We start from the raw sequence: 15,078 nt of genomic DNA, 5'->3' as shown, positions 1-15,078 counted from the left end.
CCAAAGTTAAGACGCCTGAGTTCGCTCAGCGTCATGACCGAGGCACGGAGCAGAAGACTGTCGAGTAGCCGCTCAGGTTGACTCTCGCCAGGGCCAGTGGCCGCTCTTGCAGCGACCAGCCGGTACCTCGGGTGGACGTGACGGTCTCTGACCGGCCACGGGTTGAGGCTGGGAAGAGGTCCCCCAGGTCCCCTCGACCGACGGTACCAGCCTCGGCTGGTACCAGCGGTTTGACGTGCCGCGAGGACGCTCACCGGTCTCACCGCGAAAGTGAGCTCTGCAGGTCACCTGACCGCCGCTCCCACAGGGACCGGGCGGATACGATGACCAGCTTAGCAGCTCGTCTGACGCACGGGACCGGGGTCGACGTGCTCAGTCAGAGCCGCTCGCCACAGGTGAGCGGCACGGCCAGGCCTGCAGATCGATCCCCACCGCGGGTTGGTGATCGCTGCAGGCCCCCCCACGTACGCTGGTCCTGCCAGCGAGCGGGGGGGGGGGAGCGTCAGGTCTGTCTCTCCACTACCTTCAACTTCCTCGGGCTACACCGGGAAGAGCGAGGTAGCTAGGAGTGATCGTGAGTGGTGCGCCCACTCACGATCCCGTCACGATGCCGCACGTGCCACGTATGGTCTTAGGACCACCAGGACGTACGCGCAAGTGATTGGAGGCGACCGTCAATGGGGGGGGCGGGGTAGGGGGGGGGGGTAGCGTCATGTCTGTCTCTCCGATACCTTCAACTTCTCGGCATACGCCCAGGAAGAGCGGGTAGGATATAGGAGTGATCGTGAGAGATGCGCCGCTCACGATCCCGTCACGACGCCGCACGTGCCAGGTTGGTCTTAGGACCAACCAGGACGTACGCGCAAGTGATGGAGCAACCGTCAGGGATCTGTTGCTGGTCCTTCTTCTGAAGGAGGAGGGTCCTGGGGAGCTGTTCTTGTTGGAGGGACTGGACGGTCCTACTCCTCCAAAGACGCTGTAACTTCCGAGATTCAGAGTAACTTTACCCAGGTTATTGCACTGATTCGTCAGCACAACGACCGGGGGAAGGATCGCCGCTCCCACCAGCAGAGCCCATGTCTCTGCTCGAGTCGTTTTGGGGCCCGCCAGAGGGAACCCAAACCGACGGTGGGTATGCCGCGATTGGAGCTTGCGATTCTGTCTTGAACCAGTCTCTCTCGTCTCCGGACAAGAAGGCTCTCTCAGTTCTGGCCGGTCGATCAAGCTACTTCCACCTCCTCTTACTGCGACAGCGGCGTTTTCTACGTGTCTTCGGACACCGTATTTAAATACTCCTTCGTCCTCCTGAGAGGTTTCGACCTCGACGAGGACTGGGAATGAGCGGGAGGGGACCAGGTATCGGCTCTCTCCTGTCAGGTGTCGATCAGCCCCACCCAGACGACGTTCACAGTGGCGGCAGACCCTTACCTACAGTGAGAGTTCGTAACCCTCCTCGGGAAAACGTTTTCTCCTAACGATACGTTTTCCCAGACTCTGAGAGGCCATCGCCGCAAGGCGATGGCTGCTCCTACTCTTCTCCAACTGCTAGTTCCACTGGGAAGGCGAGCGAGTATCCAATTCCTCCCCCCCATTCCCTCTCTCCTTACGGCTACGAGGGAAAGGGAAGGATCCTACAGAGATTTCTCTGTAGGATCCCACGTTGGGGACTGCGCTACCAGGGGGGACCTTCGGGTCCTACCTGACGTAAGCCCCGTCGTTGAGGAGGGATCCTGCCCCATTCTCGATTTCTACGGGAAGCGAGAGGACCACCAGCCGATATCGTTTGACGAATTCGGTGGGGGTTTCGCAGACTGCTTGAATCTACGGAATTTCTAGCGCATTCAGATGTTAGAGTTTTCTTACGATCTCCAAACACTTAGGCGAGACCACGGTCCAAAGTGAGCGAGACGAGAATCCCCGATATGTTCACGATAATCGGGAACCTCGCCTATGCTCGAATTCCTGGAATTCTAGCATTAGGAAGAAGGACTGCTGCTGAAAGAAGACTATCTCACAGTAGGCGACCAACCTGGAATAGAGAAGAACGGACGGGAATATCCAGTTTGGCTGGAACTATCGTCTTAGTATTCTGTTCACCATTGAAGCTTTCCTTCGAGGAGGAAGACTTCTCCTTCACTCTCTTTAATAGAGAACGAAGGTGGTCGATATCCAATCCTTATTTTGTTTTCTTGAAGGAAAGAATTTAGGATGGAGATCGTTGTTCAGAATCCTACAAATATACTACGTATATTAACCTCGCGACATGATTCTGCTAAGCAGTTGAATGGTCCGAGGGGTAGGCGCATATCCTGGTTATTCTACGGATTGCGACTTAGACGAAAAGTATTCTAATTGAACTGCAACCCCCGGTTGCCTGCAACCTCCCAGGAGTTTCCAGTTTCAATTTTATATACTTATGGTGTTGTCACAACAACACCATTTAAGCTTTTATATTTACCGAAATTCGTTTCGCTTAAATATAATTGCTCGAGCATATCTTTTTATGCTCGGTGGTTCTAGCCGAACGCATTCCTTCGTGGAAAGGATTACTTGGCAACTCAGGATGACGAGTCAGCGACATGCTACTGCGTATTGAATTGCCCGAGGCATTTCAGTATCAGCTGCCGCTTTGAGAGAGACGGTTGTTTTATGTCTTTCTCACCTGCTTTGATTGAATAACAACCGTATCTCTGCCCAACAATCACGGACTTAAGTCTGATTAACGGGGATTCTCGCATACATGAATGACCATCTACTGCTGTGAAACGCTAGTATTCATCGTCTTCGGTATTGCGAGAATTTTAAACAGAGATATCTATTTCGACTCTCATCTTTCTGTTTACCGCACGGTAACAGAATCCTGTAATAGTCTCTTGCTGCATCGTATCCCGATAATGCGAATGATTTTTGCGGAATCTGAGTTTGTCCTCAAAATATCTTGTATTCGGAGGTGTACAATTGTTCATTGTTTCACCCCGGATTAGCAGATGTATTGAAAGACATCGCCTACTCCCACACCTGCCAGCTCTACTTCCAAACGTTCAGCCCATGAGAAGCAGTTCTTCAAGCGGCTCTCCCCTGTGTTTCATTACTGAAGAACGCCCCGCTTTCATTGCACAACGGACAGCAATGAAATGGCGGTTAGCGTTTTCAGTCATTTGTAAGCACAGGTTTATCTTGAGAATTCTTCGAGTATTCCTTCTTCGATTCAGCTGGAAGACGTAGGTTGCATTCATTGCCTACCTTCGTCTTCAACGTCACATAGTGTTGTTTCTCCTTAAGCTGAGATTCAACGTCTATGAGATTTTCTTGCCATCAGGGACCTCGGTCTTTTGAAGGCAATTGACTTTCGCCTTTTGAGCTTATGCATTAAGAGAATCATCGCCGCGCCGTCCGGCATCGGTGGACCTACAAATATTTTATTTGTTTGGTCTCTCAGCATAACTCTTTAAATTGGGCGAAGGTCACGTGACTTACCCTCCCGGTATGCTTGGACAACTTGCCTCTACTGATTCCGAAAACCAGTCATCGGCAGCTGTCAGAGCGCCCGAGTCAGTTACGAACTATGCTGTGGACTTAGTTCGGTTGTTCCAGAGCAATCATTACTTCGTCTTAATAGCTTGTCAGTATGAGTACTGTACATAACCAAAGTCGAGAAGTAGGTCATACGACTATTCCCTTCTTTTCGTCTTAGGTATCTGCATGACTTCTCTTGAGAAGTCAAGCACAAAGGGATGGGGATTTGTGACGCTCGATTTCGTACCGATCTTCGTAGCGAAGACTCAGAACCCTTCGGTAACTGACGATTGGTTCGAGTCCTTCACAATACCCTCCCTAATGGACTTCACCGCCTCCGATACGAAGGCTATGCTGCTTTGTCCTGTGAAGGTGCGACGGAGCTTCTGAAGAAACTCGACACCAGGATGAGTGTGGACGCCTCTTCATCATTCTCTCGCGTTCCGCAAGAACTTCTCCGTGGCGCAGGTAATGAAGGCAGGCGCCTGGTCCAACCGGACCGCATGCACCTCCTTCTACCTTCAGGATATTGCCCACAGTTCCTTGGATCTTTTTCCTTGGGAACCGTGGTGGTTGCTCAACACGGTGTAGTTAACCCAGACCCTCGCAGGCTGAACAGCATCGAGTCCTGGTGTGACCGTAAGAATGGATGAGGAATGAGAGTGTGACTGGCTCCTCTTCCCATCTTTTTCTTCCCTCTACCTTTGGGTAGAGGGACACGGTCGTCACCCTGCTGGGTAAGGACGAGATGCAGGTGAGCTACTCAATAGAGCACCATCTATCCCTTTCAGTAGGGATAGGAGTAAATATCCACCACTTCCTCCAACAAGGGGGAGGAAGTGGATGCCAAATTGAGACAAACCCATCATTTTATGATTGTCTCTTGCAAACAGGAACAAGTTCTTGCTTGCTGGTACGAAGAGATACGCTTGCCTCTCTCTTAGTACTTGGCCCAGAGGTCTGACCATTGATCCTGCGGTGCACACCCCGATCAATGGGACAGAGGTTTGGATCCCTCCCTTGCTCTTACGACCAGGGAGGCACTCCAGGTTGGACGAACACCAGTCTGTTCACCAAAAAGACTCAGATTCCTCCCCCACCAGAGTGAGTCTTCCTATTGTTAAAGGACCGAGGTTTGTATTACGTATCGGAACAAATGACAATTTGTCGAAAATTGCATTTTTCCTAACTATACAAACCTGAGGTCCTTTACATATAGTCCCACCTCTCAGCCACCCCTCACTCTGCAACTTTTTGCATGGGCCTAAAGCAAAAGTGATCTTCACCTCTCGGGCGCGCAGGCGCGCGCACGATCGGACAAGCAGTTAACTACCGTTCTCCCCTTGTTCGAAGCTTACGACCGTCCCAGCTGCCGCTAGTTACCTTCCTATTGTTAAAGGACCTCAGGTTTGTATAGTTAGGAAAAATGCAATTTTCGACAAATTGTCATTTTACCTACAACCTTTTACCCTCCTCCAATGGTGTGAATCAGCTAAGTATATATCTGACAGGGAAGTTGAATGTATAGAAATAATATTGTTATGATACAATAAAGTTTTATACATACTTACCTGGCAGATATATATTCGATTAATTGCCCACCCAGCCTCCCCTCAGGAGACAGGTTGAAGAGAAAATCTGATAAAAAACAGGAATGGTTCCTATTCCTGCCACCCAGCGGCAGGGCGGTAGATCACCTGACCTACCTGTAGTGTGTGCCGCGAAATTCGAATTTCTGTCGGGGACGACGGAGTCTATAGCGAAGTATATATCTGCCTGGTAAGTATGTATAAAACTTTATTGTATCATAACAATATCATGTTTCAGTTATCAGCGCTAAAAGATGCCTATAATAGAGTTAGGCATCATAGCATGCCTAACAGAGCCACCATTAACCGATTGTCGGCACCATTAACCAAAAGTCGGGTGCCATAAATTGCCGAGTTTTGGTTAATGGCAGTTTTTGCTTATCAGCACCCTGCTATAGACAGAACCCCCACCGATAACTGAGGACTGCCTGTATATAAGTTGAAATTTATAATTTTGTTAACAACAATTGAATGATGTTTCTCTCTTTTTTTAATTTTATTAATAACAATTGAATTATGGTTCTCTCTTTTTTTAAAATTTATTAACAACAATTGAATTATGTTTCTCTTTTTTTTTTCTGGCATTGACCGTTTTGAAATTATTGCAGGATGTCAGAGCAAGATGTAATGAGCAGTATAACAAATTCGTGGGTTGGAAGCTTGGCGGTTAATCTTTTATGTTATTCAACTATCTTCGTCCCAGGATATTTTTTCATCCATTTTGTTAAGAAATCCAAGTATATTGATAGAGCAGGTAATGTAACCACTTTAGTGTACATGTAGCGCTGTTATGAAATGCATATATTAGACCAATAATATAGGTTACTTCAAAATAATGTACTATTGTTATTACTTTATTGACATGAGTACTGGCACTAACCTGGTGATCAAGATGTTCTTATGAAGTCAAAATGATTTATTCTTAGATATTGTCAGGTAACGTCCAGGCATGAAAGTGCAGCATATCCAAGCTCCTATGAAATCTGTGCAAATGTATTTTGACCACCATAAGGAGAGAATCCAAATGCCACTTCTGGTTTGGCAGATAGGGACTGTTAGCTTTACCTTTAGATTCCTACTGTTAAAAAGGGAGGAAAAGTTCATATATGCTTCCATGTTGTCCCATGAATGCATTCATCTTCCAGGCTAGCACACAAGCACATGTGTATGCATGTACATTTGTAAGTATTGTGCATATGCACCACAAGGAAAATGAAACACGGTGAAAATCCTTGTTGCTTTCCTCTTGATATCTAAGAAATTTCCAGAGGACTGATTCATTGTGGTAGAAATTTACAATATATGGCTAGAGAGACCATACAAACAAACAGAAAGACTAATAGAAACAAAATAGTCACACCTGTTAAGTGGGAAGGGAGTGTGGGACGACCTGTAAATTTGTTTAGGAGGTCAACTACTCTATTTACAAATCTGTGTATCTCATTTGGGTGGCCACACACCTCTTTCCCTTGTCCCATGCCAACTACTTTTCTTAAAATCTATACATTGTACATAGATCTTTGGAAATTAATATAATGAGTTCATACATGTCTTGACTGAAATTCACATTCTTACAAAAGATTACATATATAAAACTGGACTCTATAGATAATGTTTCTTCCCAGACTATTGATTGTATGATTGTTTTTTATAAATGTACAATAATTTCAACATTAACTTGTGCATATGATATATATTTTTTTATAAGTACCTTACCAATTAATTACACAGCTAGAAGTTTTTTAACACTACAACAGCTAAATATTTGAAAAATTTTGGAAATCGCAGTAGCACTCGTTTTGGCTGTATGATCGGCCCGCTCACTTTCAGTGAAGAATAAGTACAGAACAGAACAATTTGTTTCTGCCAGTCAACAACAATGCAGGGTTGTTGGGCAGCTCTGGAAAATTTTGGTCACCCGATGGTTGTGGTTTTTTCACTGTTGGGTGACATATTTCATTACTTTGGTAGCGCTAATTAGAGTAGATTATTACTGATTTTGACTCCTGGATTTGACTTTTAACTGAACTATGTCGGACTCTAGTTCCTCTAGTGTTAGGTTTTGCAGCAAAGACTGTAAAACGAGATTAACATATGCTGAATATGACCCTCATACTATTTGTAGTATGTGCAAATGACAAGTTTTTTCTTTTACTCTGACTTGTAACAAGTGTAAAATTGGGTTAAGGGAAAATGGTAGGTGTTAGATGCTTATTTAATGAAATTGAAATATGACAGAAGTAGGAAAGCGACCTATAGAGCCGAGGCTAAGACTGCAAGTCGAGTGAGTTCACCTAGGATTGATAATATTGATGATGTGATTATTCTTGTGTCTGTTTCGCCTTTGACTGCCTTTTCTCCCATTAATAATTCTCCTACTTTTCCCTCTTCTCTGACTCCTATCTCCCTTTCTTCGGAACCCAGTGCCATGACCATGCTCAAAGGACAGATAGACCATAAGTTCGGTATAATGGTCAATACAGTGGCCCAAACTGGGACCTCAATTAGTGTTATGGGTAAGATGAATAGTTTTAGTGCAAGTGCAGTGGAGGAGGTGGCTCTCCGTCCCACTGATGCTCCTCGAATAGCTAGAATCCACGAATACTTAAAACCCCTGTAAAAACAGTTAAAACTGCCTATTTTGTTAGTTCAAACTCATGAAAAACAAACTAAAAATGCTTATATCTGGTTTCTTATACGTATAGTTTTATCACAAAAAGTGCATTTGATTATGAAATTTATATGAAATTCAGTAATGTGTGGATATTTCTCATAGAAAACTATACCATGAATATGCAGTTTGTTCATGCCACTTACCTGGCAGATATATATATAGCTGTATTTTCTGAAGTCCGACAGAATTTCAAAACTCGCGGCACACGCAGTGGGCGGCCAGGTGGTAGTACCCATTCCCGCCGCTGGGAGGTGGATATCAGGAACCATTCCCATTTTCTATTCATATTTTTTCTGTCGCCGGTCGGTAAACAACTGTTTACAGACCTCTGCTCAGGATTTTTTTGGATTTGACTCGCTTTTAAGTATCTGATTGGTTTTTTGGTATTGAATTGGATTGTTGAATTGGCATGCGCGATAGTGGACCGTTTTTTTATTTTGGATTGGCTTTTCTATAAACGATATGTCTGGATCAAGTGCTGTGAGTTTCAGTGTGTGTGAGGACTGATTGTAAGGTGAGGCTACCGAAAGCATCGGTAGACCCCCACACAGTATGTATGAGTTGTAGGGGGCATAATTGTTGGTGGATATCGGTGCAATGAATGTGAGAGATTGACCGATGATGATTGGAGAGTATATGAGTCCTATCGCCTTAAATTGGAGCGCGATAGGATCAGGAGGTCTTCCTCCAGGAGTGGTTCTACCAAAGGTAAGGCTAACATCTCTCCTGTATTAACACCTGTAGAGTTTGCAACCCCTAAACCTGTGTTGCCTTCGGGCTCTGATTCTGTGTCGGGAGAAGCTAATGCTCTCTCTCTTATTTTGGAGTCTCTACGCACTCTGGAGACCAAAGTGAAAGCCTTGGAAACTGGCTCGGTGCAAGTGTGTGATCGTGCCCCTAGTGTTGTGGAGCGGGGGCGTCAGATCGGCCCCATAATGCCTCTAGGCCTAGAACCTCTATCAGACTCCCAAGACTCAGGGAGAGGGTATGTCGAAAGCCGCAAGAGGGTTACGGGGTGGGGGGCTCCCCACCGATCTGGCGTCCCTTCGGCAGCCTTGTGGCAAAGTCCCCCGGCTGCCAAGGAGCGCGCACGAGCGCGCATCCTGAAAGGAGTGCTTTTCGTCCTCTGAAGCGTCCTCCCGCGCAAGGGGTGGAGCGCTCGGAGAGACTCTCGTCCTCTGAAAAGGACGTTTCGTGTTGAGGACGCTTCACGTCCTGTATCGCCGCTTTCGTCGGAGGATGCGTATGACGCTTTTTTCCGCCTCAGAAAAGGGGTAAGATCTCCTCCGATGAGGACGCTGGGTTGCGTGCACAGGCGCGTTCTACCTGAGAAGCAGGTAGCTGTACCTGTAGAGAAGGAAGCAGGCGTCCCTCGCCTCGTCTTCTCGCAGGATCAGTCCTGCTTCCCTCTGTTCGTTCTTCTCCAACGAAGAACATTCTTTTGTCCCTTCAGGACCAGCTATCGACGCTTATGGCTCAGAGGACTCGCCCAGCAGCAGTCGAGCCTAAGCGGAGGAAGGACCTTAGACTGCCCGTCAAGAGGACGAAGCAGTCTCCTTCTCCCTCTCCTACTTCGTCTCGTTCGCTGATCGCTTCTCCTTCGGCGATTCGCCGATCTCGTTCGTCCTCTAGAAGGACGTTGCGTCAAGACGCTTTTGAGGAGGACGCTCAGCACGACGTTCGACAGGACGCTCGTCAGGACGCTAGGCAGGACGCTAGGCAGGACGCTTGGCAGGACGCTTGGCAGGACGTTCGGCAGGACGCTCGACAGGACGCTTGTCAGGACGCTCGGCAGGACGCTTGGCAGGACGCTAGGCAGGACGTTCGTCAGGACGCTCGCCAGGACGCTCGACAGGACGCTCGCCAGGACGCTCGGCAGGACGCTTGGCAGGAAGCTCGCCAGGACGTTCAGGGCGCTTTTCAAGACGCTTTTGGGGACTCCGACCAAGAAGTCGTACCCCAAGACGCTAGTTTGCGCGCACAGGCACGTATTCCAGCTCAAATGTCTTCCCTTTCGTTTAAGAAACGTAAGGAAGCTTCTCTGGCAAGTGAGGCTGCCTCGGGTGTCGCTAAGGACGCTCGTCCTCGTCAGGACGCTCTACCTGCTTCAAGTGGTAAGCGTCATAAAGAAGACAGCCGAAATAAGGCTTCATCTAGTAAGGATAGGGGTCCGTTGATTAGTCAAGACCCGACATTTAGTACGCCCTCTCCGGACAGGCGGTCTCCGCTTCCGTGTAGAGAAGAAGGGAGAAGCTGAGTAGTTCTTCTGACTCGGTTGAAGAGGAACCTTCTGCGGCCCCTTCAATTTCAGACTATAAAGTTCTCGTGCGGCTGTTGCATTCTTCTTTCGAAGACAAGTTTCAGCCTGCAGCTCCCAAGTCTCCTCCTTCGCAGTTTTCATCATCTAAAACTGGTAAAACCCCGGAGTTTGTGGAGATGAAAACTTCGCTCTCCACTAAACGTGCGTTTAAGAAACTCCAAGATTGGATGGTACGAAGGAGAGATCAAGGCAAGACGACTTTCGCCTTGCCTCCAGCTAGACTCAGCGGGAAAGGGGGCATTTGGTATAGAAACAAAGAAGAAGTAGGAGTTCGTTTATCCCTTCTTCAGCTCAAGGAGATTCTCCAGCTTGTGGATTCGCAGAGGAGGTCTCTTTTTATCCTCTGCTAAAGTGACCTGGACCTCTACGGAGACGGACCATCATTTGAAGGGTCTGCTCCGGACTCTTGAAGTGTTCAACTTCCTTGACTGGTGCTTGGGAGTTCTGGATCTGCAAGCGAGAAGCCCAGAATCTCTCAGTCTGGGGGAGCTGTCCAGCGTGTTAGCATGTATGGACAAAGCCGTCAGGGATGGTTCGGAGGAGATCGTCTCTCATTTGGAACGGCCTTATTGAAGAAGAGAGCTTTGCTGTGCAATTTCACAGCTCGTTCGGTAACTCCAGCTCAGAAAGCGGATTTGCTGTTTTCTTTTCCTCCTCTTTCGAACCATCTCTTCCCCCAGACTTTAGTAAAGGACCTGACTAACAGTTTGCAAGAGAAGGCAACGCAGGACCTTTTGGCCCAGTCTACAAGACGTTCGGCAGTACCTTCAATCAACCTCTTCAGCTGCGGTCGACCGCCGAAGAAGGTTAAGCCCTTTCGTGGGGCTCCCCCCTCGAGAGCAGCTCCTCGAGGGAGAGGGTTTTCACGAGGAAGAGCTTCCTTTAAGTCAAAGCCTTCCAAGTGAGAAGCATGTCCTTCAGACACCAGTCGGAGCCAGACTGAAGTTTTTTTGCGGAGCGTGGAGAGAGAGGGACACGGACTCTTGGTCCCTCAAGATCGTGGAGCAGGGGTACAAGATCCCCTTTTTAGATCTTCCTCCTCTTTCTACGACTCCCAGAGACCTTTCTCCATCCTATCAGGGAGAGAAGAAGCAAGTATTATTCGATCTCCTTCAACAAATGATCGAGAAAAGAGCGGTGGAACAAGTCGCGGACCTGGGGTCCCCAGGTTTTTACAACAGGATTTTCCTAGTACCGAAGCAGTCGTCAGGTTGGCGTCCAGTTCTAGAATGTAAGCAGGCTCAATCTTTTCGTGGAAAAGACCAAATTCATGATGGAGACGCCTCATTCTGTTAATCTGGGAGCCTTGAGACGGGCGACTGGATGGAGGGTCCTTAGACTTGCAGGACGCGTACTTTCACATCCCGATCCACCCTCTTTCAGAAATAAGTATCTAAGGTTTGTCTTAGACAAAAAAGTGTGGCAGTTCAGAGCTATGTGTTTCGGCACCTGACCACGGCTCCAATGGTGTTCACTGTAGTCATGAAGAACGTGGCGAGGTGGCTACACTCTTCGGGGATAAGAGTTTCCCTGTACCTCGACGACTGGCTGATCAGAGCGTCGTCGAGAGAGAAGTGTCTGAAGGACTTGCAGTTCACTTTAGCCCTAGCAAAGTCCCTGGGACTTCTGGTCAACCTCGAAAAGTCGCATCTGACCCAACACAGTCCATCGTGGTATCTGGGGATTCAGATGGATTCAGTGGCTTTTCGAGCGTTTCCGTCCCAGGAACGTCAGCGGCTAGGCTTAGAAAAGATCTCAGCCTTCCTAGGGAAAGAGACTTGCTCGGCGAGGGCAATGGATGAGTATTGATGGGAAACCATTTCCTCGCTAGAAAGGTTGGCTTTCCTTGGGAAGACTGCACTCAGGCCTCTCCAATTTTTCCTTGCAGACGAGTGGAAGGCCAAGGACGATCTCAATGCCATATTGAGAATATCGCTTCCGTATAAAGAACCATCTAAGATGGTGGTTTGGACCTCAGAAGCTTCAGGAGGGTGTGTCCCTAAGTCTTCTGAGCCCCGACCTAGTGTTGTTCTCCGACGCTTCCATCACGGGCTGGGGAGCAACACTAGGAGGGAAGGAAGTGTCAGGCTCCTGGAGAGGGGAACAGGTAGCCTGGCATATAAATGTCAAAGAAACTGGCAGCAATATTTCTGTCCCTGCAGTTCTTCGAAAGGAGTTTGAAGAACAAGATTGTTCAGGTAAACTCGGACAATACCACAGCACTCGCTTATTTAAAAAATCAGGGAGGAACACACTCCAGAACTTTGTTTTCCCTGGCGAGAGAGATTCTGCTGTGTGGGCAAAGAGAAGAAATGTGACAATCCTGACGAGGTTCATTGCAGGAGTGCAAAACGTCAGGGCAGATCTTCTCAGTCGTCGGGAACAAATCCTACCGACGGAATGGACCTTGAACGAAGACGTGTGTCGAGACCTTTGGACGTTGTGGGGACGTCCGCTGGTCGACTTATTCGCGACGTCAAGGACCAAGAGACTTCCTCTTTATTGCTCTCCCCGTCCTGGATCCAGAAAGCGATCGCGGTGGAGACGCGTTGCTTTGGAATTGGACGGGTCTAGACCTGTACGCCTTCCACCATTCAAGATTTTGGGGGAAGTCATGAGGAAGTTTGCGGCCTCAGAAGGGACGAGGTTGACCCTGATCGCTCCGATGTGGCCAGCGAGAGAATGGTTCACAGAGGTCATGTCTTTCCTTGTAGACTTTCCAAGGACATTGCCCTGGAGGAAAGATCTACTCAAAACAGCCTCACTTCGAAAGGTTTCACCAAAACCTCTCCGCTCTGGGTCTGACTGCGTTCAGACTATCGAAAAGTTGGCCAGGAGCGAGAGGTTTTTTCGAAAGCAGCTGCGAGAGCAATCGCACATGCAAAGACGTGCTTCCACAAGAGCTGTTTACCAATCTAAGTGGGCTTCCTTCAGGCATGGTGTAAAAAGGAGAGAGTTTCCTCTTCCTCGACCCTCTTGATTTGAGACTGCCTTGACGGAGTTACGCATTTCCAACCTATGGTTGAAAATACGTAGCGGGCAAGAGGGCTTTCGAACTGGGAGAATTATCTCCTAGTTTGAATCTAAATGTCTCAATTTTTCTCTTACTTTGATCATCTTCCAATCTCTTACTTTCTTTCGCTCAGTTGCTCCCCCTAGCTGTCCTCCTTCTCTGCACTAAAACCCTCTTGTAGGTTAGGTAGGAGCTGGGTCTCTGAACTTGGGCTTTACCTTGATCCAAATGGCAGGAACTATAGCGGTTTGGTCCGCCGCTCGAGTATGTTTGGACCCTGAGGATATTGATGTGATTCCACATCAATATTTATTGGGGCGGGACTACATGTGGGGACTTGCCTACGGAATCCGGGGAGGTATAGTCTCCACGGTAGGACTCTCGGCAATTTATCCGGATTGCCCTCTAAAATAACATGAGTGGGGATGATTGTATACTAGCTATGCCCTCGTCCTATCAAGCGGGTTTTGCTTACACTTGAGCCAATCATGTTATGTTAGAGCCATCCCTTCGGGGTAGGGTAGGGAGTGGACATATGGGAGTTGGTCTCTGCTGTGTGTCTTTGGTGAGGGGGAAGTCTTTGAGAGGAGACCCAGTTTTTACCATGGCTTGCAGTTGGTTTCTCTGTAATTTCAAAAAAAAAAAAAAACTTAAAAATGGTAATACGACTCTGGGAACTCGGTCCCCCGGAAAATGTGACCCCATACCACTAAAATTCCCATCTGACCCTGGAAACGAACAAGGACACCCTTTTGGACACTTCAACCAAAAATATACCAACCATGGAGCCTTTTATTAGGCCTAGAAGATTTATCAAAAGAAAATTTCAGCCTAGCCCTTCTCTAGCTTTATTTGAATCACTTTTTGGAAAGGACACTTGGACAAGATTTTTGACAATAGAAAGTGAAAAGAAAATTTCAAATTTAAAATTAGAAAATTATTTACTGACCAGATACCCAACAGAAAACATGAAATTTCGTCAAACGCAAACAAATACATGGATAGTGGAAACCACTACTAAAGCCCAATCCGAAAATTACTTACAAATTACGAACATAGATAACGCACAAATAAAAGTCACTAAGCATAATAAACTAAATAGTATTACTGGTACAATAATCCTGCCAAATAATGACGACGAATTAATAGATAAGAATATGTTAATGGACTCGCTTAAGAAAAGATACAAAAATATTGAAGAATGTGACATCTATGCTATCCCAAGTAGGAAAAATTCAAAAATAAATATACAAATAGCTAAATTGAAATTTGAAGGAAATGAACTCCCTTTAACTATTAAAGTATTAGGCAGACGAGAGAGATAAGACCATATATCCCCAAACCACTACATGCAAATCATGTAGTAAATATGGCCATTCAAATAAAATTTGTAGAGAAGTTCCAAGATGTGCATGTTGTGGATCATACAACCACACAACAAAATGGGACTGTGAAAACCCAATTTGCATAAATTGTGGTCAGAATCACCACTCAAGATCAAAGGAATGCGCATACTACCTATACAATACTGAATTAAAAATCTTACAAGAAAGAAGTGGAATGACAATAAGAGAAGCGAAGATAGAACTAAAAGTAAGAGGTTTACAAGACCCTGCAAGGAAAAACACATATAAAGAGGTAGTAAATAAAGAAGCGCAAAACCAAATACCTACAATATTGCACACTATAAATCAAACTGAAAATGCTCATAATATAAAGGCCCAAAATTCAAGCTCGGAAGCTACAGAACTATAAGCAACACAAATTTATATAATGTATTACCAACACCACAAATGCAAGAAGACATGATGAATGTGGAGGACACGCAAAGTACAAGAGCTAAGTCAAAAGACAAAAAAAGACTACTTGAAACAACCCCACCCAAATCCAAGAAACAAATTAAACAATCAGTAAGACCCAAAATCTATATGGAAAAAAATGAATACCGAGAAGACAAAGTCAACGA

General features: G+C 46.7%; 1 protein-coding gene across 6 annotated transcripts in view; it reads left to right on the top strand.

The window, feature by feature from the left end:
* Nucleotides 1–15,078, top strand: part of LOC135212616 (adenosine 3'-phospho 5'-phosphosulfate transporter 1-like) — a 212,434-nt gene that overhangs the window by 119,771 nt on the left and 77,585 nt on the right. For all 6 annotated transcript variants that reach the window (XR_010313943.1, XM_064246196.1, XM_064246194.1 and 3 more), the window contains exon 2: nt 5,714–5,859. Coding sequence is in view for 5 of the 6 variants with exons in the window: in XM_064246194.1 (XP_064102264.1) it covers nt 5,714–5,859 (146 nt within the window). In the remaining variant the exon portion in view is untranslated. The remainder of the gene's footprint in view (nt 1–5,713; nt 5,860–15,078) is intronic.

Source organism: Macrobrachium nipponense, chromosome 41 (assembly GCF_015104395.2).
Source record: "Macrobrachium nipponense isolate FS-2020 chromosome 41, ASM1510439v2, whole genome shotgun sequence".
Lineage (NCBI taxonomy): Eukaryota > Metazoa > Arthropoda > Malacostraca > Decapoda > Palaemonidae > Macrobrachium > Macrobrachium nipponense.
The sequence above is the reverse complement of the archived record's forward strand: the minus strand, read 5'-3'. Positions and strand labels throughout refer to the sequence as shown.